Source organism: Calidris pugnax, unplaced genomic scaffold (assembly GCF_001431845.1).
Source record: "Calidris pugnax isolate Ruff unplaced genomic scaffold, ASM143184v1 scaffold20, whole genome shotgun sequence".
NCBI lineage: Eukaryota > Metazoa > Chordata > Aves > Charadriiformes > Scolopacidae > Calidris > Calidris pugnax.
The window spans coordinates 14450942-14478589 of record NW_015094510.1 but is presented as its reverse complement, the minus strand read 5'-3'; the positions used below and the strand labels follow the sequence as shown (position 1 = coordinate 14478589).

General features: G+C 38.3%; 1 protein-coding gene across 6 annotated transcripts in view; it reads left to right on the top strand.

The window, feature by feature from the left end:
• The window catches only part of ZC3H13 (zinc finger CCCH-type containing 13), a 50467-nt gene that overhangs the window by 22136 nt on the left and 683 nt on the right, over nucleotides 1–27648 (top strand). For 3 of the 6 annotated variants that reach the window (XM_014965893.1, XM_014965892.1, XM_014965889.1), the window contains 13 exons: nucleotides 217–377; nucleotides 1710–1907; nucleotides 3290–3463; nucleotides 7308–7618; nucleotides 8776–9240; nucleotides 10183–10365; nucleotides 13437–13980; nucleotides 15063–15166; nucleotides 15570–16589; nucleotides 18456–18956; nucleotides 22141–22293; nucleotides 23306–23506; nucleotides 27041–27204. In XM_014965893.1, the coding sequence (XP_014821379.1) occupies nucleotides 217–377; nucleotides 1710–1907; nucleotides 3290–3463; nucleotides 7308–7618; nucleotides 8776–9240; nucleotides 10183–10365; nucleotides 13437–13980; nucleotides 15063–15166; nucleotides 15570–16589; nucleotides 18456–18956; nucleotides 22141–22293; nucleotides 23306–23506; nucleotides 27041–27204 (4179 nt within the window). The remainder of the gene's footprint in view (nucleotides 1–216; nucleotides 378–1709; nucleotides 1908–3289; nucleotides 3464–7307; nucleotides 7619–8775; nucleotides 9241–10182; nucleotides 10366–13436; nucleotides 13981–15062; nucleotides 15167–15569; nucleotides 16590–18455; nucleotides 18957–22140; nucleotides 22294–23305; nucleotides 23507–27040; nucleotides 27205–27648) is intronic. The other 3 variants (XM_014965895.1, XM_014965891.1, XM_014965890.1) reach the window with 2 other exon arrangements.

Sequence of the window (27648 nt, the reverse complement as noted above, 5' to 3'; positions counted from 1 at the left end):
ATCTTCTCTTCCCCCCCCCCCCCCCCTTTTCCTGTCCTCTTGTTTTTATGGCGTTCTTTGAAAATGATGTGGTTAGTTTATTTGAGGTGGATGTGTACATGGTTAAGATCTCAGATGTATATTGTTATTGAATTTGCATATTTGATACATGTATCAGCATAGAGGTAAGCTTTTGAGCATCAATATCTTACTGGTTAATATATTCTTTTCCTCAAGATTTCTCCAGAGGTGGTTAGATCTAAATTATCACCATCGCCATCACCAAGAAAGTCTAGCAAATCTCCAAAACGAAGATCCAGTCCCAAATCATCATCTTCGGCGAGTAAGAAAGAGAAGAAAGCATCTACTGTATCTTCCCCACTTTTGGATCAGCAGAGGTCAGTATGTAGATGCATCTTGCAAGAAAACCAGAACAGAGAACCAAGTTGATTTTTATTACTGGGGTTTTATAATTAATAATGGCATTTCATTTTCCTTATTTTCCTTGCTTTTAGGACTTTTGATTATGTATCTTTAGGGGAAGGTCATTAAGTTGTGCACTGTGAATCATCTTCTGCAGAAAATTGTTATATGCATATAGTTGTCAGTTGTATAATTTCATGGCTTACAAGCAGGTCTTTTCTTTTTGAATGTCCAGTCTCTGGGAGGTGATGGGAAAATACAAACCATTAAAAAGTGGGAAGCAGTTTTATTTGAGGTGCTGCAGTCTGTGAAGTAGTTCCTGTAGGCTGAAGCAAAATGTTTAAAATTTGACCAACTGTACATTCTGTTTGTATTGCATATTGCTGTTCAGGAAATTTGACTTTCAAAGCAGGGAATTTCTCAGAATTCAAGGTGGGGAAAGGAGTTGGGGACAGGAAGCGTAGGGAGAAAAGTAAGGACAAGGTATGTGAAAATCACAGGAGTTCACACTTGGCACCTTGCCACAGAAAGTCAATCTCCAAAGCTTGTTTCTAAATTCTTGGTGGCTGCAGGACCTTTTGAATCACTGTTTGAAGCTTTTAGATATGAAAGAAATTGCTGCAGCAGTGTAAATAGATACATCTGTATTTGCTAAGCAACAATCCCCTTTAAAATAGGGACAAAACAATATTGTTTCTACAACAATAAGAATGTTGTACGAGAATGTACAGCACGGGCTACTGACATTCAGCACACACGTATATCTAGTTTATAGGGTTTGTGGCAGTGGTATATATATATGGAAAAATAAATACAGTTTCATATTGTGAGATGCATATTTAAAAATACTTGGATGTTTTATCCTGTGTCAGGTAGTTAAGGTTAAATCAAATACCTGAGTTGTTCAAGTCATTTTGTGTATGTGATTGAGGCATTGCAGAAATGAGAATCTGAACAGACAAGATGCTCTATAGAGTTCTGGTCCTCTGATGTTTGCAGTTCATGCAAGGGCACTTTAACTTTGAAAACTGTTTCTGTCTGAGTGGGAGCAATTCCTATTTTTGTTCACTTGCTTCAGAAATAAAGGTTATAAATGGAAGAGCTCAATGTGAGTTTTTACCATCTGCATTCGCCCTTCAGTCAAGTACAGTTATTGAACGCTGCTTGCTAATGGAGTGGTGAATCCTATCCTAAAAGCTTCAAGGCCCTTTACATTATAACTTTCTTGCCAGCATCTGAGAAATCATTATTTGAAATAGTTGGTAGTCCTTCATTTTCCTCCCTCCCTCCTGTTACTTTATCTCTAGGAGTTCTAAAAGTAACCAGAGTAAAAAGAAAGGTCCTCGTACCCCTAGTCCTCCTCCTCCAGTACAAGAGGAAACTCCCCTGGGGAAAAAACACAAAGAAAAACATAAAGCAAAAGAACGTTCAGAAGAAAAGACAAGGGAGGTCAAAGAGAGAGGGCGTGACTTTGAAAGGCACAAGGAGAAGAAAGAGAAGCAGAGGTAAGTTATGTTGCATTATTAGCTTTTAACATTAATATAACCTTGCTTTTAAAGTTATATTTTATAGAACACTGAATAATAAGGGATTTATACCTGCTTTGCCAAGAACCTTTTCAGTACTCATTAAATCCTTTAAGTGCTTTATATAGATGGATTGATAGACTATAACTAACAGATTGGTAGGTTTTAATTACATAACTTTAGTAAGTTTGTAAAATTCCCTTTTGAAAGATCCATTCCTTTTCAGGAAGTTGGACCTTCACCAATGGAGCAATTCATTTGCTGAAGTCTTTATCAAAGTCATTCGCTTGTCCGTTTGCCTGCTGTTCTGAAATATTAGAGGACTAATATCTTTCTAAATTGGCAGTGGCACATTTATACTCTCCCTGATTTTCAGTAGGTTAAAAGTATTTCTGAAGTAGATAAAGGCTACTGCAGTTTTAGAATTGCTTCACTTTTGCATATGTATCTCTCTCAAACGGTGGACGACTACTCTTCTTATTTTCTGAAGCACAGGTGTCCATTTAATTTGAAAAATACATAATCTGCATTTTTAAAGTCCTGTATTCCCTTGATGAAAATAGGGTACATGTTTGTGTTTACTTTGTAACCAGCATAGCAAAGACTAAAGAGTCGAAGACCAGTAAATTTTGTATTTGTAATTGATTAAATGTATTACACCATTCTTACTTTAAAATATATTATTTCCCTCATGTTTGCACACTCCATTAGTGGAAGGAGGTTGTAAGCAGTAGAAAAGAACATTTTAGGTCTTGCTGAAAGGAACAAGAGAGTACTTGGCTTATCACTGTACTGTAATCAGGTATTGTTGTGGTGACTACAGCCTTTTATTTCAATGTTGGATTTTTGTCCTTTTTTTCCTAAATAATAAAAATTAGGAAACAATTTCAAATCTTCATGGTGTACAGTAAGTGAAATAGTTGAAGGTTCTGGCAAATGTCTTCAATTTACAACTGTGATTAGAGTTTGAAAATGTCTGAGAGCTTGAGAGAGGCTTCTAAATAAATTTCTGACATTACGGAAAATTTTGAATAGGATAGCAAGATATCCGTTGATAGGAATTCTGTTTCACCATCACATAAAATATTAGGTAAAATTACAAGAAAATATTTTTGGTTTTACTGTTTCCTAGTTTTGTATTTTATGGTCCAGTGATTAGCAAGAAATTTAGATCATAGCTTGAATTTTTGAGTTTTGCTAGCTTAAGGTAATTTCATATATAAAATTATAGATGAAACAAATTATAAGATAGAATTCTTGATCAAGAATAGATTCTTGATCTTGTAAGTACAAGATCTATCTTAGAAATGTACTAATGCCATATTACACCTGTAAAACAAGCTGCTGTTTGTGTTTCCCAGGGATCCTTCAGAAAGCTCCCACAGACAGAAGCGTTCTCCTAGTCCTGCAGATCATTCTGGCAGTAATTCTTCCCCTTCCAGGGAGTATTCACCTCCTGCTGCAAGGCGAAGACAAACCTCCCGAGCTCCAGCCAAGTCAACCACTCACAAACATAACTTCTCCCCCTCTCGCAGGTGGGAAGTCACTTGCATTGGTTTTATTTCCATGAATAGTTCTACTTTAGAAACTTCCTCTGTTGGTTTGACTACTTGTTCATGTGTGTCTGTTGCGGATATGTGTATGCCTCAAACAGTTGAGCTCTGAGACTTTTGGGTTTCTTGCCAAATTACTACATTGAGAGTACCTGTCACGTCAGGAACACAAGTCAGGCTTCCATTTATCAGTTCCTCTCAAATGTTTTGGCTTCAGGTGGAACTTCAGAAGTCTGATATGAGATATAGACTGTGATTCTTTGGGAACTTTTGTTTTTCCGCACCTTCCCCCTTAAAAAGTAGAAAAAGTGAGAAGTCTTCTCTCTTGGAGATGGGGAAGGAGCAGAGTTTCTCTGCTCTAAAATGAGCAAGGTTGTCCATGGATCCTGACTCTACATGCTTTTCCTGAAAAGCAAGCACAACTGGCTAAACAGTACGCTACGAAGACAATTTCAGAGAGCCTTCTTGCAGCAAGCTTCAGGGAAGATATCATCCTGCTAGTTCTAGGGGCCTTAGGAAAAAATCTTTTACCACCCATTAAAAAGAAAGGAGGAGTCTTCTTATTGTGGTCTGAAGGAGTCTGTATGCTTAGGTTTAGAATGGCAGTGCTAAACACCACTGCAGTCCAATATCTGTGTAATGGAGAGGGAGGCATACTTATTTTTTGCACCTCTGTTGAAGAGTGGGGAGAAGAGACCAGATGTCATATATATCTGGATGATGATAAAAAAAAGCAAAACCCTTCCCATTCAACAATCCTAAGAGTCATAAGCAAGCTCTTTTGCTACTGTGGTCAGTTCAGCTGGAACAATGTTGTGTTGTATTAAGCTAGACGTCACCGATGGACATTTCCTTCAAATTGGATTGTTTACAGGGAAGGGAGTAGAGCAGCCCTTTCTCCCTGCAGCTGGCAGTAATAAGGAGAATGAAAAATATCTTTACAGTACTGTTTTCCCCATTTTTTATAACCTGCTCCAGTATTTTGCTTGTCACTACGTGCCTGGGGGGTTCTATGCAGATGTATAGAGTGTTGTGCAAGGGAATGTTAAGCAGGGAAGATAAATAGGCCTAGTGCTAGAAGCAGGGAAGGATATTGTGAAATGTTTTGTTTGACTCCAAACCATTGACAGTCTTCCATGCAAGCCAATTTTGGTAACCCTGTGTTTCATGATAAGGGCTTAATGGTGAAAAGTAAATGTAGTCTTAATTTAAAGATAAGTCATGAAATTATATTAGATTGTGTAGTCATTTCTGACCCTGACAGATTTTTACTTTGAGCACTTTGGAAATTTCACTACTAATTCTGGGCCATCTGTTCCATTTGTATGTGACAACATCTACAAATTGTTGTCTTAGAGACATGGAGGCTACTTGTTTCCTCAGTCATTGGTCAGGCTTTCCTTCTTGCTATAGAAAGCTGCAGCCAGCATATTTCCACGGAGACAAAGAAACTGAGTTTCTTCTTTCCTGCCATTCCTGAAGATTGTTTACAGAATCAGAGAATCACAGAATCGTCATGGTTGGAAAGGACCTGTGAGATCAGAGTCCAACCATACATACACAAAAAAACCCCTACAATCTTGGCCACTAGAGCATGCCCTGAAGTGCTCATCTAGTTTACTGGGAGTATACACAAGGGCACCTTGAGGCTTTTAAATTTTCCAGACAGAAGAAGCTACGGATAAGCATCCTTGGAGGTCAGAGTGTATGTAGGTGTTCCAGGCATCCCCAAGCCACATCAGGAGCGCATGAGCTGGATCCCATGCACTTTTAGGTCTTCAGAGGAGGAGATACAGAATCTTAGTCTAATGTTGAGGTGTCCAAATATTCTGTGGCATTGCCCATCATAAACACATCTCAGTGTGATAGCCTCCAGGCCTGGCAATATCTGAGCATACAAGCTTACAGGCACAGTATGAATTAGATCAAAAAACTGAGATGCAGCCTGTTTTTCAGAGCATCCTAGTTAAGTATGTTACAAAGGCTTGTTTTATTTATTTTTCTGTCTCACCCCTTTCTTTCTGCCACTCTTCTTGGTATATTTTCTAGTAGAGATGAAATGGCTCAGTTCAAGTATTATTTCAGTCTGTCCTGTGAAAATTGTATTTGACTTCCCTCAATTGACAAGTCTGAAGTGCCTCAACAACCAAGTCAAGATCCTTCCTTTAGTGAATATATCTGGCTCTGTAATGGAATCTGGCTGTAAATCCACAATCTTCATGAGACTGGGAATATGTTAATCAGCATACTACTCCATGGGGCTCTGAAGGCAGTTTTCTTGAGTCACTGACATTGACTGGAAGGAAGGGTGAAATACTCATTAATAGAAGAGTTTCACTGTGTTCCCTTTTATCCAAAAAGGACTTCCTTAACAGACTTGAGTTCCTTCATGTAGTTGCTAGAGATTTCACTTAGTATTCCATTCCCAAAGTTTTGTTCCTTGAAAGCTGCATCATTGCTTTATGTTCTTGACATGAGGAGAATCTTTTTATCTGTGGAGCCTGGGACTTTAGGAAGCCTTAGCCTGGGAGATCCACTGCTGAGTAGTACTGGGTGGGCAACTTGGCTCGTGGATAGAGTAATGACATTCTATAAGCCTGCTAGCCTGAAAGACTCCAGAGCCCATTCTCTTTAGAGCCCAACTAACATCAGCTATCTCACTGAGAAGAATTTCTTGTGATGTTTGCAAGATACTCAGCAAAAGCTGTGTCATATATATGTCTTTACCAACTGCTGGACTAGTGTGGAAGACTGTGGGAGGTACTACTGCTTTTGGTAAAGTAGTCCCTCATTTGTGAGTCACCTGAAACTGTGTCTGTATGATCTGGATGTTTGTTTGAAGTCACCAACACTGTAAATGGATGTTTAAAAGAAGGAACTAAATGCTTAAAATCAAGTGAGATATTTTTTTTTTTTTAATTTATTGCCCACGTGTGGTTTTTCTGACTCCTGCTCTTCTCTTTGGAGTCTCTGGAATTTTGTGAAGTGGAAGGGAGGTGGGAGTTAAGGAAAATGCATGTTTCCTTAGAAAAGATACTTGCAAAGTTGCTTGGATGCAACCACTACAAGCTCAAAGGCTTGAAGTGTGTGTTTGTCCACGTTAGACTGTGCATGAGATAAATTAAGATCATTTACACAACAGTAAACAAATTTATTCATAATGTTAAGTGATGGGATTTCCAAGATGAGAGACACTTTGTATACTTTTTTCTTATTCTATTAGATATGAGTTTTCCTGGCTTGTGGAGACATTCAGACTTTTAAGTCAATAGGCATATCAGGATACAGGCCTAAATTGTTTAAACATCAATGCTTATAACAAAATAAAGAAGTTAAAAATGCAAAAGGAGGAGATGCTATTAATTTCTAAAAAAATTAATGCTGTTGAAAACAAAAGGAAAAAGAAATCCCTTCAGGTTACACTGTGTAAAAGTTATCTGCCTAATTTTACCATGAACTCCAAAAAACATCTTGTATTGAAGAAAACAATTGTTCTTGGTTTTGGAGATGGGGTAGAGGATCATGGTTTTTTCTGCTCCTCCCTCCCTTCCTCCAGGAAGGCGTTCTGGTAGCTGTATAATGTAATTTTGATTGGACAACTTGTTGGATATTAATGAACTGTAACAATTTTAATATAAGTATACTTTGAAGAATATCCTTGGAACCCTTGAGTGAAGATTAGTTTGATGTTTTATAGAAACAGCACTTATTTTTAACAGATCAAGGGTCCAGAATGCACAAATTATTTAAATCTCTTTTTGGGGTATGGTAACAACCTCTCAAATGAAGTTATGACATGTGTGCCTATCCTAACTCTTCCTTGCAGGTCTGCTTCCCCATCAGGTCAGCATCATTCTCCCCTGTCCTCCAGACATCACTCCTCTTCATCACAGTCAGGCTCCTCTGTTCAAAGACATTCTCCTTCCCCACACCGCAAAAGAACTCCTTCTCCATCCTATCAAAGGACAGCTTCCCCACCTGCAAGGAGATCATCTTCTCCTTATCCCCCACACTCTTCCTCTTCTCCTCAGAGGAAGCGAAGCCCTTCGAGACACCGATCTCCAGGAAGAGACAAGGGAAGGCATGATCGTGATCGGACTTCACAGTCTCATGACAGGCGCCATGAGAGGCGGGATGGTATGAATAAATAAAGCACTTAAGATTAATTTTTATTTATTTGCAAATTGCATTTTGAAACTTGATTTTCAAATTGTGGCATTGGCTGTACCTATCCCAATGGCTGTGGGATGAAGAAAACATTGGCAGACATCTATATTATCCTTCCTCTGTTGGTGGAGCTGTTTTCAGGGACTGTGCAATGTGTGCTCCTGATAGGGCTGCTTCTGTAGGCTCAGATGATTGTAGAGATGCTGTAGGCATCTGTCAGGTGTTTATTGTGTAATGCAATGGTGGCATCAGTAGGTCAGTGATCTTCTCTTGATATCAGGCATATACTAGTGGATCAGCTGAGTAACAGCAGGATACGTGTAGGTAACTATTGGTCTTTTCTGTGAGGTGCCCAAATGCTAATCCAGTCCTCGCTGATCGCTCTGTCTGTTGTCTTCTTAATTGACATTATTAGTTGTGTGCAAAGAAACAGTCATTCCCTCTGGAAATCTGTAAAGCTGGTTGAGCAATTTGTGATAGGCAAGCATGCAGTTTCTCTCAAGAGACCGATTAGAAAGATTATATGTATCAGCTTTTTTTAGACTGGCTGTAAACTTAACCTTTAAAAAAAACCAAAACAAACAAACAAAAAAAAAACAAAAAAAAAACAAAAAAAAAACAAAAAAAAAACAAAAAAAAAACAAAAAAAAAACAAAAAAAAAACAAAAAAAAAACAAAAAAAAAACAAAAAAAAAACAAAAAAAAAACAAAAAAAAAACAGAAGAAAAATATTTCTAGCAGGGCATTGAGATCTTAAAAGCAGTGGTCTAAAAGTAGCATAAATTTCCTGAAAATATGTGTGTGGAGAAAAAAAAGGAATCTGATAGGAAGAGAAATTATCCTACCTTAAAATTATTGCAGTTTGCTTGCTCTCTAATAGGTTTGAAATTTATTGTTATTATACTTACAGTTTTTTGAACGGGTAAATATTTGTGAAGTACAGATCTTTAAAGCTTACTGAGTATATAGGCAGATACCCAACATAATCTTCAACTTATATATTAATTTTGATTTCTGTGTGTATGTCAGAAATGTATTTTGGCTGTTATTTGAATGTTATTTGTCTTCTGAATTTTTGCTTTCTCTGATTAAGCTAGGTATATAACGTGCTTTTAAACATTTTACAGAAACTAGAGGGAAAAGAGAAAAAGAAAGAGAAACAAGAGATGATCGTGATTATGACCAGGAGCAGAGTACCTCCAGGGATCATAGAGATGACAGAGAGTCTCGTGATGGAAGAGATCGGAGGGAGACGAGAGACAACAGGGATCGGAGGGAGCCAAGGGACTCCAGAGACACTCGGGACTCCAGGGATACGAGGGATTATGGCAGAGATACCAAAGACAGTCGTGACCAGAGAGACTCGCGTTCCACACGGGATTCCCATGACTACAGGGACAGAGACAGTCGTGATGCCCACAAAAAGGATGACCAGTACCAGGATGACTCGCGCAGCTATGGAAGATCCCATGGCAGAGAGGAGAGCTCTCGTACCGAAACAAGGAATGACTCCAGAAGTGACTCCAGAAATGAGAGCAGAAGTGATAGAACTGGCAGAAGTCGAGGCAGAGGTCCCGAATTGTCTGACAAGGGTATTGCATGATTTTAAAAAATAATGTATCCCTATAATTGGAGATTGAATATTGACGTTCATATTACCTTGATATGTGATATGGAACTACTGCCAAGTAGTTCATGCTTTTAAAGCTATGGTCATTAAATTAGAACAGTTGCTTGAATTTATAGCACTTCTGTGCTCTCCATTCATTAAAGTGGCATAACATTGGTATTTTGCCATACGATTTTAAAGCAAACACTCCCCTTGCACCACTCTATTTAGAGTTTCTGCAACACTAGGTTCTCCCGTGGGCTACAAACACAAGTAAGAGGCTGATGCGTAATGGAAGATTCACAGGGGGCATTGTGTCAGAGCACTGGGCAGCAGGTTTTTTGTTTTCTCTCAAAAGCAACTGCATGTCTTAGGTACCTGAAAACTTTCTTTCACCTCCCCGCCCCACTCTTCTTGATTGACCAAGAAAAATGGGATTTTAACCTTTGGCAGTATTTTTGAAAGTGTGATGCACTTTGTAGAACAGCTTCACTTGCTACCTTTAAATCATCTATAGTAAATACGTTTTAGCTTTCTCAGGCTTATTGTGATGTTTTCATTAGGAAAATGACATAAACTTTTACAGGAAAAAGTGATCTCTACTTTCTCTGCTTATTCCTGCTGCACTGTCTGTAGGTTTACATCCTACTCGGAATAAATGTGAACTGACTTTTGGACTGTTATATTCCTAGTCAAGAGACCTCATGCTAAGACCAGGGGGTGGTGATTTAGAAAGAGTTTGCTGTTTGAAAATAATAACCTTACAATTTAAATGTGAAATTTGAGAGTTGTTTGTTAAGTAGAGATTGACACTACAATTTCTATTTTTCATGAAAAGTTTATTCAAGTTTATTAAAAGTTACTACTTTAGTTGGTATAAAATACCAGTGGAAACTCATCTTTTATGTTGCTACATCACTATTAGGAAGTCGGGGGACTAGAGGATCCCAGGCTGATGGTCACAGCAGCAGTGGAAACTACCATGACAGCTGGGAATCCAGGAGTAGCTACGCTGATCGGGATCGCTATGACAGTCGAGAACAAGCAAGGGATTCCTCCTTTGAAAGAAGGCACGGTGACCGGGACAGGCGCGACAACAGAGAAAGAGGTATTTTCATGTGTATTTTTACATACACGTATGTAGTCAAATGTATATGTACGTATGTTTCTCTCTCCCTCCCTTTTTTTTTCCTCCTTGTTCTGCCCCTGTAACACCAATTGATAAATAGCTCATTTGACATGACACACTGACACTAGTCCTGTCCTTGGTTTAAGTTAACTTCTGTAGTAAGATCTCTCATTAGCAGTGTATGCATGAATGCTGTGCCCTTTATCCCTTCCTTTGGCTAGATTTTTTTATTCATCCAAGTAGTCTTTACACAAACTAAACTTCAGTGTACAACTTCAGTGTAAAGCAGTTTTTCATTCTCTTAACCTCCTGCTGCACTTCATCTACCTGCGCATGGAAACTCCAAGTCATGACTGCATTTCATCACTGGTTCTGTTTGTGTAGAAGCATAGTGCTTTTGCACTGGGAATTATTTGAGTATGTTTTGGGGAAGGCCTGACTACTAGGCTGTCTGACCGACTACTGCTAAAATAAGTGACAGTTCAAATTCATGATTAATTAAAAAAATTTTTTGGGGGGAGAACTTAATATTGATGAATGCTTTGTTGTTGTCAATAATAATTGGCAAGTGTGTGTTGGTACAGATACCAGTGATTATTGAAGGATTATGCAGGACTGTTCTTTCAGACATAGTATGCAAGCTGTCACACTTCTGCACCTGAAAGTACTATGTTGTCTCTAAGGAACTTGGTACCAACTTTCACTTTGGAAAATATTTGTATTGCTCACCAGTTAAGAGAACAGGAGTTGTCTGGCAAATGAAAATAGTGTGGAAATGAAATGAGGAGCTCTGAAGAATAAAAATAAAATTGCAGTGTTGGTTTTTTTTCTATCTTGAGTTTGGATTTGGAAGTCACATGTGTTCTAGTTGCTGTTTAACTTCATTTTTTCAAACAGATGGTTTGTATTTTACTTTGTGAGGAGCTTTTTGGTCTCTTGAAATGAATCTGTAATTGTTTGTTCTTGTGGCAGGTTCTGCTTTAGATTCTGTCTCATCTTCAAGACAGGATTTCAGCAAACCTAATCTCCAGGCTTCCTTTGTCTTGTCAGCTGAAAAATCCTTCAGTCTGAATGTGTCCTGGGGGTTGGCTTTTGTAGTCTAGCTTTCATCTCTTCCACCTCCTCGCTCCCAATAAGTCCTAGATATGTTATAATGTAATCTGTGATTTTCATATCATACAGAGATTTTAATTTAACAAAAACAAAAAAAAAAACTGAGGGAAAGAGACCTTAGAAGTAAATATGTGTCATCACAACAAAATAAATTTCTAGAAGGGAAGTTGCTTTGAATGGGTTGTGTTTCCCTTTGGTGAGGAAAAATGTAAAGAGCTTGAATGGAGATAACATTTATTGTTTTCTTCCTTAAAAATTAGATTGCTTTTTGTAATAGTAAATCCTCCTCAGAGTTACAATTCAAGACATAGTTTCCATAATTAGACCACAGTAAAATTTGTCATTCAGAGAAAATGGAGATGGATTTTGGTTGGTGCTTAGTTCTATGATACATAAGGAATCTTTGAGTATGATTTTAAAATGTAAGCTTGCAAATTTGGGCATAGTTCGACAAAGGCAAATATGTAGGTGTTCCAAAAAACCGCTGGAACAGCACTTCAAATGATGAAATCACGTAAGAAGGGCTGACTATCTACATTTAATTGTCTAATACACTTCCAGTATCTTGATTCGTGTAAGAATTTCATGTAGATGTTTTGTCATCAAAACTGACATAACAAACAGGAGTTACAGAACTTATGTATAAAATCTAATACTTAGTATGCACAATAAATCATATTGTAATGTTATCGGCACCCTTAAAAGAATGTGAAACCTGTTTTTCATGGAACCAATGTCATGGACCAGTGACTTGACTTTTTAAGAAGAGAAGTGTTACATCTGTGACAGAAATGTCACTTAAGTTTGCTTTTAATTTTACCTGGTAGCAGGGGAGCATTAAATCCTTGTTAATTCACTTGGAGATGAAAATTGATTAAACCGATGGAAATGCATGTTTTATTGATTTAGTCCTGTTCAGCCTCTGCCTGCTCACCCCTGGTGGACGTTGTCTCAATTTACAGTGAAGGGCATTCTCAGCCCCAGAGTAATGGACTGAAAAATACCAACCTCTGTTTGTGCCATTTTTTGCACTTTTGTGTAGTACCCCTAATATATATTGTGGAAAAATAGCTTTATTGATTTATTTATTTTTTTTTTTTTTGTATGACTCAAATGCTACTAACATCAGCATAGAAGTTGTCATAAAGTGGTCACAATTTCTAGAAATATTTTTTAAAATATACAAAATCTAACTAACAAAAGGCAGCTAGTCTGTGGTTAGATAAATCTGGTTTCACTGTCCTTTCTGTATAAATTGTTTGCTTTATGACTCTAATCCACTGTCTGAACACTGAAAAACTCAGCTTCTAAGGCTCTGCAGTAAATACATATGGAAACCCCTAGCAGTCCTGCTTCCTGTATTGCATCCTTGCCTCTCCCTTTCTCATGGATTTGGTTGTGTGCTTCTGTGCAGGGATCTCTTCCTCTGTGAAGAGACAGGCTAGTATTTCTTATTTTGTAATACCTTTTACTATGTATTCTAAATAGTATGAGTTCTTTTAAAGCCCATGACAGTTAACAGTTTTAGGAAGTAAAATTTTCGTACAGAACTCTTACCATTTCATATGTATGTCATTCAGAGCTTTTCGAAACCTTATACCAGATTTTGAATCATTGAGTAATGTATTAATAATAGCTAGGCTGTGAGGTGTATAATTCTCTTCTGAAGCCATTCAGAAAACTCTGGTAGAAAATATATATTTAGTTTTTTAGTAGCTTTGGCTAAAATAGGGAAAGCTCGCTCCCTAAATATTGAAGTCTTTCAAAAATTGGTACTTTCTTTGTCTTTTCTCTTCCCCCAAGATCCAAGTTGCTTTTCATTACATGCAAACCAGTATCTAGATAAAAACCCAAGAGCTTTTGCTTTGACGATCAGTGTGGTGGAAGCGACATATGTCCCTTTAGTGCTTGGTAATCAAACCTGCCTCTCCTCACAGATCAGAGAGCAAGCTCACCGGTACGACACCAAGGACGGAGTGATGACCTGGAGCGGGATGAAAGAAGAGAAGACCGAAGGGTGGATCGGTCTGATGACAGGAGAGATGAAAGGGCCCGAGAGAGAGAGCGAGAAAGGGAGAGAGACCGAGAGAGGGAAAGAGAAAGAGACCGGGAAAGAGAAAGGGAGAAGGAAAGAGAGTTGGAAAGAGATCGTGCTCGGGAACGGGAGAGGGAGAGAGAGCGGGACAAAGACAGGGACCGGGATCGTGACCGAGACAGGGACCATGACAGGGAAAGAGAACGAGAAAGGGAGAGGGAGAAGGAACGGGAACGAGAGCGGGAGGAACGAGAGCGGGAGCGAGAGCGCGAAAGAGATCGAGAGCGGGAACGAGACAGGGAGAGAGGTCGGGACAGGGACAAAGAACGAGAGCGCCAAAGAGATTGGGATGACAAAGACAAAGGAAGGGAAGACCGCAGGGATAAGAGAGAAGATATTCGAGAAGAAAGAAGCTCAAGAGATGTCCATGAAGAAAGAAAATCCAAGTAAGTGGTTCTGAATGTTACTTCAGTCAAAAAAAACTCAAACAACCTCAACCAAAACCACCAAAAAAGGCATTCTTTTACTGTTGATTTCAGTAAGTTAGCAAGCCAGGGAGTGTCATAAGGAAGAACATATCCTGTTTATGCAGAGTCCTGGTCTTGAGCTGTGCCTCCCCTGCATCTGTGTGGCCCATATGGGTAGCCCCAAAATCAGCACTATGGTAGTGAAGTTAATCTGATGCTTTGTTAGTGCAGAATTATGGAACTACTCAGGAACCAACAATTGAGCCAGATGATGTCATTTTTCCTTTTAAGTCTACTTGTGTGGGCTTGTCTTTAATAATGCAGGCATTCTTGGAAGCGTAGTAGTGGACTGTGGTTCCTTTTGAAGCCTGGCGAGTCAGATAGCAGGTAACTAGGTCAGGCTTCCTGACTTTGTTCATTAAATTTCTGTGGTACGTAAAATTACCCTTTGCACTACTGATTTTTCAATACCAGAAGACGACTAGTGAAGGTGTGAACGATATTCCAAGATTTTGTGGTGCTTCCTTAAAGTATGTAGCACTGATTCTTTGTCTTCTTTTTCATTTAGTACAATAAAATTCTCCTTGTGCCATCAATAATAAGCAAACCAGTGTTGCCCTGAATGGCTGCTTTGCTTGGAAGTAATTAATAGCTTTTGTATGAGAGAATTATCTGTTCCTATAAATCCTGTAATACAAGCTCTCCTCCATCCCACTGGGTGGAGAAGTCATCAAGCATCTTGGTGGGGACTTAGCTGCCAGCTGTGGTCAAACCACAGCAAGGATCATTACCAGAGGAAAAAAATCATCTTAATAGTCTTTCATAACTTTTTGCTAAAAATATAGTTATGCTAAGTGTTAGCATTTTAGATTGAGGTAACCATAAGTATGATCAGAAAACAGTTTTGGAATAACAACTTAGAAAACTACAAAATTTCCTAACATCCTTAGATGTGTTGACTTCTCTATGAAGTGCTTGGACTTCACGGGTTGTGTTGATGATAAACTCAAATATTGAATGTTTTCTTTAAAGAAATCTGACTGTACATGTTTGTTCTGCAGGAAGCGTCACAGAAATGAAAGCAGTCCCAGTCCTCGCCAGTCGCCCAAACGTCGCCGTGAGCACTCTCCTGATAGTGATGCTTACAACAGTGGAGATGATAAAAGTGAGTAAGAGTTGGCTGTCTCTACAGCAGGATCCAGCTCACCCTCTGCCTACAGAAAATAATTTGCGATCTTAAATAGAAAAAGCATGGGGCAAGCTTTTATAAATGTCCTCCTCCCCTTATTTTTATGAGTAACACCATTTTCCTTAATCTGTATGTTTGTCTTTTTGTCATTGCATGTTACGTCTGCCAGGTGACAGTGGCTTCCACATCTGTTGTTTGAGATGCATATTTATCATAATGGAAATAGTCTGTTGCTGCTGCAGCAGTAGAAAAACTTAAGAAATGTAACTGAAATAAGGGATTATTTGTTTTGATTGACACTTTTTGGCATGCACAACGTACCAAATGTTCACCTGTTCTTCCTAAACAATAGAAGTGCTTCCTTTTTCCCATTTTGTAGATGAGAAGCACAGACTTCTGAGCCAGGTTGTGCGGCCACAGGAGTCCCGGTCACTGAGCCCCTCTCACGCTGCAGAAGAGCGACAGAGTCGCTGGAAAGAAGAAGAGCGAAAATCAGACAGAAAGGAAAGTTCCCGGCGTTACGAAGAACCTGAGTTTAAAGAGAGAGTTTCTTCAGCAGATAAGCAGAGAGAGCAACCAGATGCTTCAGAAAGCTCCAGGTCCAGGGTTCAGGAAAATCTTGGACACCGTCCATCTGAAGAAAGAGATGCTTCTGATAGAATGCATGATGACAGCAAGAGGAAGTCTAAGGTACAGAAAAAGGCCACAAAGAAGAAGAAAGATGATGACAGTGGGGTGGAGAGGTACGCTAATGAATCAACGACTGAGGAAAGCCAGGTCTTTTCACCCAAGAAAGGACAAAAAAAGAAAAATGTGGAGAAAAAGAGGAAGAGGTCCAAGGGTGATTCTGAAGTTTCTGATGAAGAAATTGTTCCACATCATAAAAAGAAGAAAGGCCCGAGAACCCCCCCTGTAACAAAAGAAGAATTGGTTGAAGCACCACCTGAGAAAGCTGTGGCAGAAGTCCCCCAAAAAAGAGACGATACAACATTTAGTGACTGGTCAGATGAAGATGTTCCTGAACGTGGCGACATTGTTGTTCCAGAAAGAAGCACTGAGGACTCCCATAGAAAGAGTCACAGGATGAGGGGTGAGAAAGTGGAAGCCCCTCACGTCACTATAGATGATGGACCACACCGTAAACTTCTGGATCAGAAGCGCAGCAGCAGTCTTGGTAGCAATCGGAGCCACGCCTCAAGCAGGCTTAGATCCCCTTCCAATGAGTCAGCTCATCGCAGTGGAGATGACCAGACTGGACGGAAGAGGATCCTGCACAGTAGCTCTAGAGACAGAGACAGGGACAGAGAGAGAGAGAAGAAAAGCCTAGAAATCACTGGGGAGCGGAAATCCAGAATTGATCAGTTGAAACGAGGGGAACCCAGCCGCAGCACATCTTCAGGTAATACGACGTGTTTTAGTGAGACTGACCTATCATTCTGTAGAAAAGTGCAAAGGTATGAATCCCAAGTCATTCTTGGATGGCTGTATACTCTTCTCATTTGTAATTAATGTGAAGGGAGGTATTCTCTAGCATTTATAAAACTAGAGCGAATTGAGATTCCTGCAAATATTACCATAATCTGAAAAGCTGATCCTCAGCGGGCAGGATTACCATTTTGTTTACACCAAAACATTCAGTCAGGTTCCGTTCATGATGTTTGGGGAATATAGTAATTTGTTGGACAAAAAAAAAAACTCATGGAAAGAGAAAATGCTTGTGCTAACAGAGCACTGAGGTAATTTTATCATCTAAATAATGTTCTTAAATTCATTATTTTTTTTTTTATATTTTCACTCATGGAAAGAGAAAATGCTTGTGCTAACAGAGCACTGAGGTAATTTTATCATCTAAATAATGTTCTTAAATTCATTATTTTTTTTTTTATATTTTCCCTATTTTGATATGGAAATCCTGAAATCTATGCGAAATGAAAATGTCTTTTCTCTCTGGGAGAGAGATCCATTATCATCTCAGGAGCTATTTGCACTGAGGTGAATCTGTCATGGTTCCTGTTAGGCATACTTCTAATGCATATAGAAATCATCTTTGTTGCAAATCAAAATAGTCAAAATTTACTTGTTTTTGTAGTTCGTGGGGGGAAAAAAAGAAAAAGATAAAATATTTTAAAATTTACACAGCATCAGAAGGAAAATATCTTCCACCTAAAGCGCTTTGGTTCTCTGTTCTCCTTGTAGTTAGTTGCCTGGGATTGTTTTTATGAATTTATCATTTGCTAACCAGGGCATTCCTAGCTTCTAGAAGACATGTTTTGAAAATTTTGAATTTTGAGATTATTTCCTAAACTTCTGAGTTAAAATGATAAGCCTTCATAAAACTAGAGCGAATTGAGATTCCTGCAAATATTACCATAATCTGAAAAGCTGATCCTCAGCGGGCAGGATTACCGTTTTGTTTACACCAAAACATTCAGTCAGGTTCCGTTCATGATGTTTGGGGAATATAGTAATTTGTTGGACAAAAAAAAAAACTCATGGAAAGAGAAAATGCTTGTGCTAACAGAGCACTGAGGTAATTTTATCATCTAAATAATGTTCTTAAATTCATTATTTTTTTTTTTATATTTTCCCTATTTTGATATGGAAATCCTGAAATCTATGCGAAATGAAAATGTCTTTTCTCTCTGGGAGAGAGATCCATTATCATCTCAGGAGCTATTTGCACTGAGGTGAATCTGTCATGGTTCCTGTTAGGCATACTTCTAATGCATATAGAAATCATCTTTGTTGCAAATCAAAATAGTCAAAATTTACTTGTTTTTGTAGTTCGTGGGGGGAAAAAAAGAAAAAGATAAAATATTTTAAAATTTACACAGCATCAGAAGGAAAATATCTTCCACCTAAAGCGCTTTGGTTCTCTGTTCTCCTTGTAGTTAGTTGCCTGGGATTGTTTTTATGAATTTATCATTTGCTAACCAGGGCATTCCTAGCTTCTAGAAGACATGTTTTGAAAATTTTGAATTTTGAGATTATTTCCTAAACTTCTGAGTTAAAATGATAAGCCTTCATTTTGGCTTCTGTCATATTAGGAAGTAGCCACTAAAAATCTTTTTTTGGGAGTGGGAGAAATGCCTTATGTTTTTAAGTAAGGTTAAATCTGTAGAGAATCTGAAGGCATTATTAATTTGAAGATGATGCTTTTGAGAAGTACGTTTTCATACCTGAATCTTTAAAATGCTTTGGTCTAGTAAGATGGTATCACATTTTCGTGCTGTAGTCACGCTTATATTTAAAATATTTTGTTCAGATCGTCAAGATTCGAGAAGCCACAGTTCAAGAAGAAGTTCTCCTGAATCGGATCGTCAGGTCCATTCCAGATCTGGATCCTTTGATAGCAGGGAAAGGCTGCAGGAGCGAGATCGACATGAGCACGATCGAGAACGAGAGAGAGAGAGGAGACAGAGAGAGTGGGACCGAGATGTTGACAAGGACTGGCCGAGGAGCAGGGAACGAGAGAGACTCAGAGAACGAGAGAGGGAGAGGGAGAAAAGACGGGAGCTGGACAGAGAGAGAGACAGGCAACTGCCCGATCCTGCTGAGAGAGAGAGAGACAGAACTCTTGACATCTCCTCTCAAAAAGAGTCGACAAAACACAGTGAAACGAAACTGGACAGAGATCACGAAAAGGAGTTTGATGGTGTTGGTCGGGATTCGGCGACTTCAGAGAAGGAAAGAACAGACAAAGATTCAGGACCTTCACAAGGTTTTGAAGATGGAAATGAGGCCGAAAAGGTAGAGAGTTTAGAAGGTGAGCTATTCTAGGAAAGAACCTGGATTGACAAATATTCTATTCTTTCCCTTTTAGCATAGTGCTTAATTGAGCTATATTAGGATAATCTTCTACTGAAAGGCTTATTGGCTCCAGCTTCTCTGCTGGGGAAGCAGACACAATAAGAGAGAAAACTGTTGAGGGTCTTCTTTAGTGTTAATTGTGTTAGTGTTATTTGTTAAGTTCTAAAGAAGTCTTGAGGTAAAGAAACATAAATGATTTGAGGTATAATTTCACCAAGGTGTAACATCTCTGAATAGACAGTTTGCTAAAGAATACACCAACATTTGATTGCTTTGTTATACCATAAGTTCTATTTTTTAGTCCGAAAGTGACAAGTAATGAGTGAAAAAAAAAAAAGACAAGTGTTTACTTTTAACTGTTCTTTGGGGTTTTTTTCTGCAGAGCCCAGTTATCGTAGAAAAAATTGTGTGATTAGTAGGTGAAACATGTACATGGCTTGGCACAAAAGTCCAAAAATGGCATTTTCTGAGGTAATCTGATTAAATGCAGCTTCAGTTTGCTGGCCTTTATGGTACCAGAGAAAATGTACTTAGGATTGATAATAAATAAAGTAAGGAAGGGGTGAACACTGACAAACCCTTAAGCATTTGTCCCATAGATTAGACAGCTTGAGGTTTGCATGGATAGGGAGTTTGCAAAATACTTTTTAATCTGTATCAACAAGGTAAAAGAACGAGAGTAAATCCAGAGTAACGGGTGTATGTTACAGTTACGTTCAGTAAGTTGGGCATTTTTTGGTGATTGCAGGAGTTGTCTTCTCTAAAATCTGTTGAGAGGAAAAAAAGGCACTGTAGGATTTGGAATTTTTGGATGTTTATGATGGTAAGGCCTGAAGTCTGTAGTCTTCAGACAGAGAAACTAATTAATTAAGCTTTTGTAGTTTCACACAGGATAACAGGACATTGTCTCATATTTGCATGCTTAGTAAGAATTATCAGTAGATGTTAATTGTTAATTTGAGCAGTTAAATCTAATGTTGTCTGGAGAGGATGGTGAGAAATGCTTATTCCTTACTATATCTCCTACCAGATTGCTTACAAAGTGGTCATTGAGGCTGACTGGTACAAATGAGAGAATTCCATTTACAGAGGCTATTTGTGGGGTAGAAGCACTTGTCAAAGATAGTGTTTGCATGAGCATGGGGAAGTCTGCTCTGTGTTGCTGTAATGGAGAGAATGCAGCGATTTTTAAGCTAGAGGAAGGAATGGTGCAATAAATGTGAGAGTGCAGTGTGATAACTTCAGAAAAGAGTTGGTGAAAGGCTATTCCTAGGTACCTTATCTGTTTCCAAGAGTGCACCTATAACTAAACAGGCTGTGGATATTAAATGTGTTCTTAGGTCCTTCCTTTTAACAGACTTCTTGTAAGTGTTTTGATGTGTATTCTTCTGTGTATTTTTCAAAGGCCGTTCTCTAAATTCTCTGAAAACTGTCATCTGTAGGAAGTTATGGTATATTTAGGATTATTTTTTTAGAAAAATGCATTCAAATTCAAATGCATTCCATTTTATTAAAGCATACTATATATGGCATGTTTATGATTTTCTAACTTTTAGTGTACTTTATTATCTTTCATTACTTTATTACTCCTGTTTACGTTGCTTCTTTTTAGCTGACTAATGTATCGTGTTTTTAATGCAAAATTAATATGAAAGTAAATTTCTGCCAAAAAGCAGTAAAGGTAGTGAGAGGATTATAATCTAGACATAACCAAACTTTGTTTTGAAATTCAAAATTGAGAAAGTAATCTTTTTTAAATAATGTATTGAGAACTATGGATTATTATTTTTAATTGCTTCATATGGTAATTTTTTTAATGGTTCATTTGTGTTGTCCAAGCACACATTTAAATATTTAAATTCGTAAGGCACAAAATGAAACCTAGTATAGATCCCCTTATTTTCCTTTTAAAAAGGAAAAACTTTTTTGAAAACTAAATACAATTTCCAAATCTGATACTGAGGAGGTATCTGGTATTTACTTGGACAAATTACTGTAGTATGCTTTCTAATGAAATGTGTGAGGATATAAATGCTAATTTACTGTAATGTCTTGAACCTTAATGTGTTTGCTGTAGGAGTGGGCTTAAATAGTGCTGAAGTTGCTATAATCTTCCTCCAAAGCACTGCCAGGTGGTCCGAGTAGTTAATTTACGCTCTGCTAACATGTCTCTCACTTGCTTTTTCTGTGACCATTTTTAGGTTAGTTGAGGTGATTTACTGTTTTTCTTCCCTCTCTGTAGCTTTTACAAAGGTGAGTGAAAAAAAAATAAACTGGGAACACCTTAAAAAAAGAGACAGTTTCCCTTCTGGTTAAGGCAGCTGGAAGATACTAGATATAGTCAGCTACAGGGGAGAACCCCTGTAAATTCTGTCGAGTTTATATGGCACAACTTATTGCAAGTGCAGTGGCAGGTGGAGAGCCCTAAGAAAGCCCGAGTTTTGAGCAGCAGGTTTTCTGAATGCTTGAATCAGACCTTTCAGTCTTGGAGGTGAGATAATACCTTCAGATGTTCCTTTCACAAGCTGCAAAATGCAGTGTTTAAAGGTTTTAAGGAACGTGTTTACACAGAGTATTTGTATATGCATATTTAGGTGGATGGATAGGTATGTAACAACAACTAAAGAAGTTTGGCATGGCTTTCTAAAAGCTCCTCTTGTGACTTCCACAAAGAGTGTAAAAGTCTGTGAATTGTTGCTTCATTCAGAATATCTTGGACCTTCTTGGGTTTTGGGGGGGTTAGTTTCTGCTTTCTCTTTTAGAGCCTTTGGACTGAATCCTGAGCTTGGATTCATGTGTAAAAGCATCTTAAAGACTTTGTGGTGGCAACTTAGATTTGTATTATTAACTACATACCAGATATCAGATGTGTTTCTTCTGAATATGGCCACCTATGTGCAGTCTGACTAATGCTGCACCAAAAAAAAAATGACCAAGATATGTAAAATTCAAACTGCCTCATTTTTTATGGGATTAAAAAAAGTCACTGTTTCCATGAGTTAATACCTGTTTTCATGTTGAATATACTTGTCCCCAAAAACAGTTTAGCTCCTGAACCTTTCTGTTTTCAGGCTGCTTAAAGCATGTTTAGGAAACAAGAGTGATTGCTTTAAAGCTACAGTATGTATCTGTCTCCATAGGAGAAGATGAAACAAAGATTGATGATGTACAGTCACTGGGGTCTGGTGCTGGAGAATACGAGCCAATCAGTGATGATGAACTGGATGAAATTCTGGCAGGTGATGCTGAAAAGCGGGAGGATCAACAGGAGGATGAGAAGATGCCTGGTAAAAGTATAGCAAAACCTCTTTATGATTATTTGACTCTAAAGGTTCGATCAGTTTGCATATAATGCTGTTGTGATGTTAACAGTATTTCTGAATTAGGAGCACGCAGTTTGTTTGCTCTTAAGTATTTCTCATTTATTCTGTAATAGGTAAGCCTGAGAAGTATAGAGGTAAGTAAAGGGTACTGGGAGCTGTATCATGAAGTCGTATTTATCTTGTTTTATATAGCTAGAAGGGTAAGCTTTTTTATAAAAATATTGTTATTTATTTTTATTTTTATTTTGATCATTATTTGGAACTGATATTTTTATGAGCAGGCTTCATCCATGCTCAAATGCTTCCCAAATGCACTGAAAAGCATGGAATCTTCTACTTGCAAGTTCAGTTGGGTCATCAGGGTTGTATAATCAGTGTTCATATCTTCTGTGCTAAATATACGAGACGCACAGTTGAATGGTTATTCAATAAATCTTTGGGGGCAGGGGGGGAAAAGGGATTGTAGGAAGAAAGGTATTCTTCATGTAGGTGGTCAAATGGAAAAGTCCTACTGCGTGTAAGTGTTATTCAATAAAGTTTGGGGGGGGGGGGGGGGAAGGGCAAAAAACATTCAGCATCCAGAGTTGAAATACTAACTTCTTAAGCATTTAATTTGGATCTGTCATAGCATGTTTAGTTTTACTGTGGCTTTTGTGAATGTGAACCAGCACCAAATCTGCTGGTTAAGCAGGGTCTGAGCAGCCTTTCAACAAAGGGGTTGCCATAAAAATGAAGCAGAATATTAGGTGTGGGTTTTGGGTTTTCTTAATCTAAGAAGCTTTATATTTGTATACTACTTTTTTTCACCAATCTAAGTGAGTTTTGATGTTCTTACCTGAAGTGTCTAAGGTTCTGGCATTGAGAACTGCTCATCTAATACATACTGCTTATAGGAGACAGGGGTGCACACAGTACATGAAATTAATCAACTGGGGTAAGGGATGATGATGTGATAACTCATTCTCTGTCAATGTTTTTGCAGATCCCGTGGATGTTATAGATGTGGATTGGTCCAGTCTTATGCCAAAGCAGCCAAAAGAACCACGGGAGCCTGGGGCTGCGCTCTTAAAATTCACACCAGGTGCCGTTATGTTGAGAGTTGGCATTTCCAAGCGATTGGCGGGACCAGAACTCTTCACCAAAATTAAAGAGACTTGCCAGAGAGTGTTAGAAAAACCTAAAGGTAATTGTTTCTGCAGGCATTAAACAGTCCTTTGTACTTTATAAAAATTTTTATGAAATGTGCATTAGTTAATTATTTTAGATTTCAAGACCATAGAAAGTGTATAACGAGTTTGTGTGAAAATTTCAGGAATGTAACACAGTTGCATGTCAGTCAAATTAGTGTTTTAATTCCAGCAGTGGTGAGGAGGTGTTGAATAACAGCCTAAACAAAATTTTTCATCCTGGTGGAATATTCTGTTTGTGAGACCATTCATACTTTCCTGGCCTAAAGTGTGTCAGCTGTTTTTTGGCAAGCTAAATATTTTCTGCAGTGAATTAGTAATAATATTGTGAGAAGGAAATAAGATTTCTTATTTTCTTTGAGGGCCCTCTGCATGTCCTCTTTCCTTCCGAGGATCCTCTCCAGAATGCATAGATTGCTTTTGGGTCAGAATGAAGGAGCTAAGTGAAATTAGTATATTATGTCTCTGCTAGAAGTGGGAAATTAAATAATACACAAGTCTGGGATTTGGATGGAGTATGTGCTGTAAGACAGGCATAATAGATGGGATGGGCATGAAATATACCGGTGCTGCTCACTGCAATTCTGTAGTGTAAGCAGGGATTTTGAATGAGAGAATACTGATTTTTCTCTTTGGCATCCCAAAAACCAGTTGAGCTGATTGCAACAACTTGCATGGTAGAATTGGTTTTTTATAAAAGACTTTTAGGGCTATAAGATCTGTATGAAAAATATCGCAGGATCTAAATGTGAGAAAATTATCACTTATAAACAATAGTATCTGTGGAGCCCATGTTTTTAGGGAATACCAGATTTTTCTGATTTATTTTTTCTTTTTTTTTTACTCTGTAAGTTCCAGTTCTTTATTTAAAACAATTGTTTTTAATTCCTTGCAACATTATTTTTTATGCAGTTATCTTGTTAATCTCTGCGAATTGCTTGCTTGACCCATTTAAATTATTAATTGTGGGCTGTTGGTACTGCTTCTACTTTTTTCTAAAGTCAAATTAAATGCAAACATTTTAAATGCATCATAGATTCTTTAATTTGAGATGTGTACTTGGTAGTAGTAAGTACTGTAAATTTTCCACTGCAGTATTTGCAGCTCTTTCTATGCGGTATTAGCTTTCTTCTAGTTTAAGGAAAAAAAAAAAAATCTCAACTCATGCTTAAGAATTCACATAAACGATGTAGTTGATACAACATTGAGTCTTCCTGAGTTTGCGAACTGTCTGATACAGTAAAGGTATGAACTGTGTCTCTCTCCATGTAAGCTTTCATTTGCTGTATACTGAAATACTTCTTACCAGGGATTCCTTGCAGCAGGAACTGAAGGGCAGAATCACTCCACCTGGCTATTTAAAACAATACCCAAGATAACCTCAGCAGCCCTTGCACGCTCCTCTAGAAATAAACAGAAAGTCCATAGTGATAATAGGAGACTGTTCAGCACTGTCTTAAGAGTACTCAGATTCAGCAGAACTTTGCTCTGGAGAGGTTGGGGGATTGAAGATCCTTCACTGATTTCCCTTTGGTGTGTGCAGTCTCTCAGGCATCAAAGTTGCCACGTGTGGAACTGCCAGTAGGTTCAAGTGTGTGGGTTTCCTCTGTCATCTGCCAGGTGAAGGTTCCTTGAGTAGCGATTGCACAGCCACACCATATGTATTCCAAACTAAGGCACAGATGTGGTGCCCTGAAAGGTGCATGCATTTGAGCTACATCAGTTTGTGTTACAGTGGAAATTTAGTGTTTTCTATTTGGACTTCTTAATGGTGGTATAATTTGTTTCCCTGTTCTATTCCTGAGTTTTGTATTCCCCTTCTGTGTTCTCATCGTGGATGAAAAGTTTCTGGTAATAGACACTGAAATGCGGAAAGAAATGACAGCTTGTTTCAGGGACTCTTTTTTTCTTAAATTCATTTTCTTTGGAAACAAAAATCTGTAGTATGTGATGGAATTGAGATTTGTAGCTGGTTTACCCTCTATTACATGCAATGATTTGTTCTAAGGATATGGACTTGGTAGTCACCCGATGTGCTCAGCATCTGGGCAGACTACAAGTTGTCAGTGTTATCTTTGAAGTGGCCTTTTTGTGTCTTCTCACTTATTTTGGTGTTTATTGAACACAGACCCGCCCGGATACAGTCCTGCCTATCTCATGATTCTGTGTTTGAGGTTGTCTTGATGACTTCAGTGCAGTTCTCTTTAACCTGCCCTTGGTTTCACACAACTTTTTTGTTTCTTTTCACCTGGTTTGAAAACTAGTCTTACTCAGCTTCAGCCAAATTCTGAGTGGTTTTGTTCTCTTCTGTGTGCATTCTGCCAAACTGCTATAGCAGGCTTTGCTTTTAGCTGCTAATTTTTCCCCAGGTGTGCTGATGTCTCTAGGTGTTAAGAGTCTCTGCTGAACACCAAATGTGGCTGGATTGGACCTTACTTCCCCCCCACAATTATATCATAATCTTCCTATTTATTGTAAGAGGGTTATAAATCAATGAGTTGCGGTCCAAACATGTGCATTCTTTTTGTCTTCATCTGCGTTTCATAGGAACAGACTTAGAATCATAGAATTGTCTAGGTTGGAAGGGACCTTTAAGATCATCTGGTCCAACCATCAACCTAACTGATAAAAAAACCCCATCACTAATAAGCACTATGTCAACCCATCTTTTAAATACCTCCAGGGATGGTGCCTCAACCACTTCCCTGGGCAGCCCATTCCAATGCATAATAACCTTTTCAGTGTACAAGTTTTTCCTAATATCCAAACCTGAACCTCCCCTGGCACAACTTGAGGCCATTTCCTCTTGTCCTATTGCCTGTGACTTGGGAGAAGAGACCACCCCTGCCTCTCTACACCCTCCTTGTCACAGGACAAGATTCACCTCAGGATCCATCTTTTGTTCAAGTGGTTAAAGTGTCCTAGCTGCACTCTCTTTCTTCTGATAAAAGTATTAAAGGGCTAGTCCTGCCACTTTGAGTACTATTACGAAAAGCTTTAGATAAACTGGTAGGAGGGGGTAGTTCATTAGCATCTGTTGACTTGTTCTCCAGGTTCATCTACCTTGGAAATTAGTCTACATAGTGGTGTTTCACTTCTGTATAGCCAGACAAACCCTGTATTGACATGAGTACAGTTATGTGATGTCTTGCAGAGAAGTGAAGCTTTTACCACGTGCTGATTAACGCTAGTAGTAAACACCTTCCATCACCCATGTCTGACCATAAATGGTCTGTCCCAGAGCTGTCACTTGATTTTTAGGCCTCTCAGTGATTGCTGTCTCAATATTGCTTTCCAGTGCTGAAGCTACATGCGAGGATACATGTCCTACCCTTTGAATGATGAAGGATTTATTTGTTTTATTTTCATTTTGTTTTTTTTTTCCATAAACTGCAATATCCATTTTTTTTTTTCCAAACCTTGATACTGTTTGGAAGGCAGAAATACAAATTGTAAAACTTGAAGGAATTTCATATTGCTGTTCAAAAATACGTGTTATGTTGATCTCTGCAAATATCAACTCATTCCAGATGCAGAAAACCTTTTTGAGCATGACCTGGGGGCGCTGAACATGGCTGCACTTCTACGAAAAGAAGAGAGAGCAGGTCTTCTCAGCAACCTGGGTCCTTGCTGTAAAGCTCTGTGCTTCCGAAGGGATTCTGCCATTCGTAAGCAGCTAATGAAGAATGAAAAGGCAAGTGGTTAATTTTCAGTGCTTGGTCAACATGTCCATGTCACAGATTCTACTATGCAAAGCATTTCTTTAGGATGGCAACGTTTGTGTGTGTTGCTCTGGAGTAGACCTAGTCCTTTAAATAACGGAGAACAGACTTTAAAGAGGGTTGCAGGTTGTTTATTTTTTACTTAGGATGAGAGATTAATTTAAGATTGATTCTAGGAGTAGGTGCTGTTTCTTGTTTGGGAGTTTAAATTCTGGAGGTATACTTTCTGCATTTAGAGAATATGTGATAAGAATAATTGGTTAAAATACAATATCAAAGACAATTGTTGAATAATTCTCCTGCTTAAGATTCCATGTACTTTTATAAGAATTATTAGATTCTATTCTTCCAAGTTAAAAGTACCTAGATAATTTTCTTTTCAAAATGAAGAGAAAAAATACTTTTGCCATTTCTTG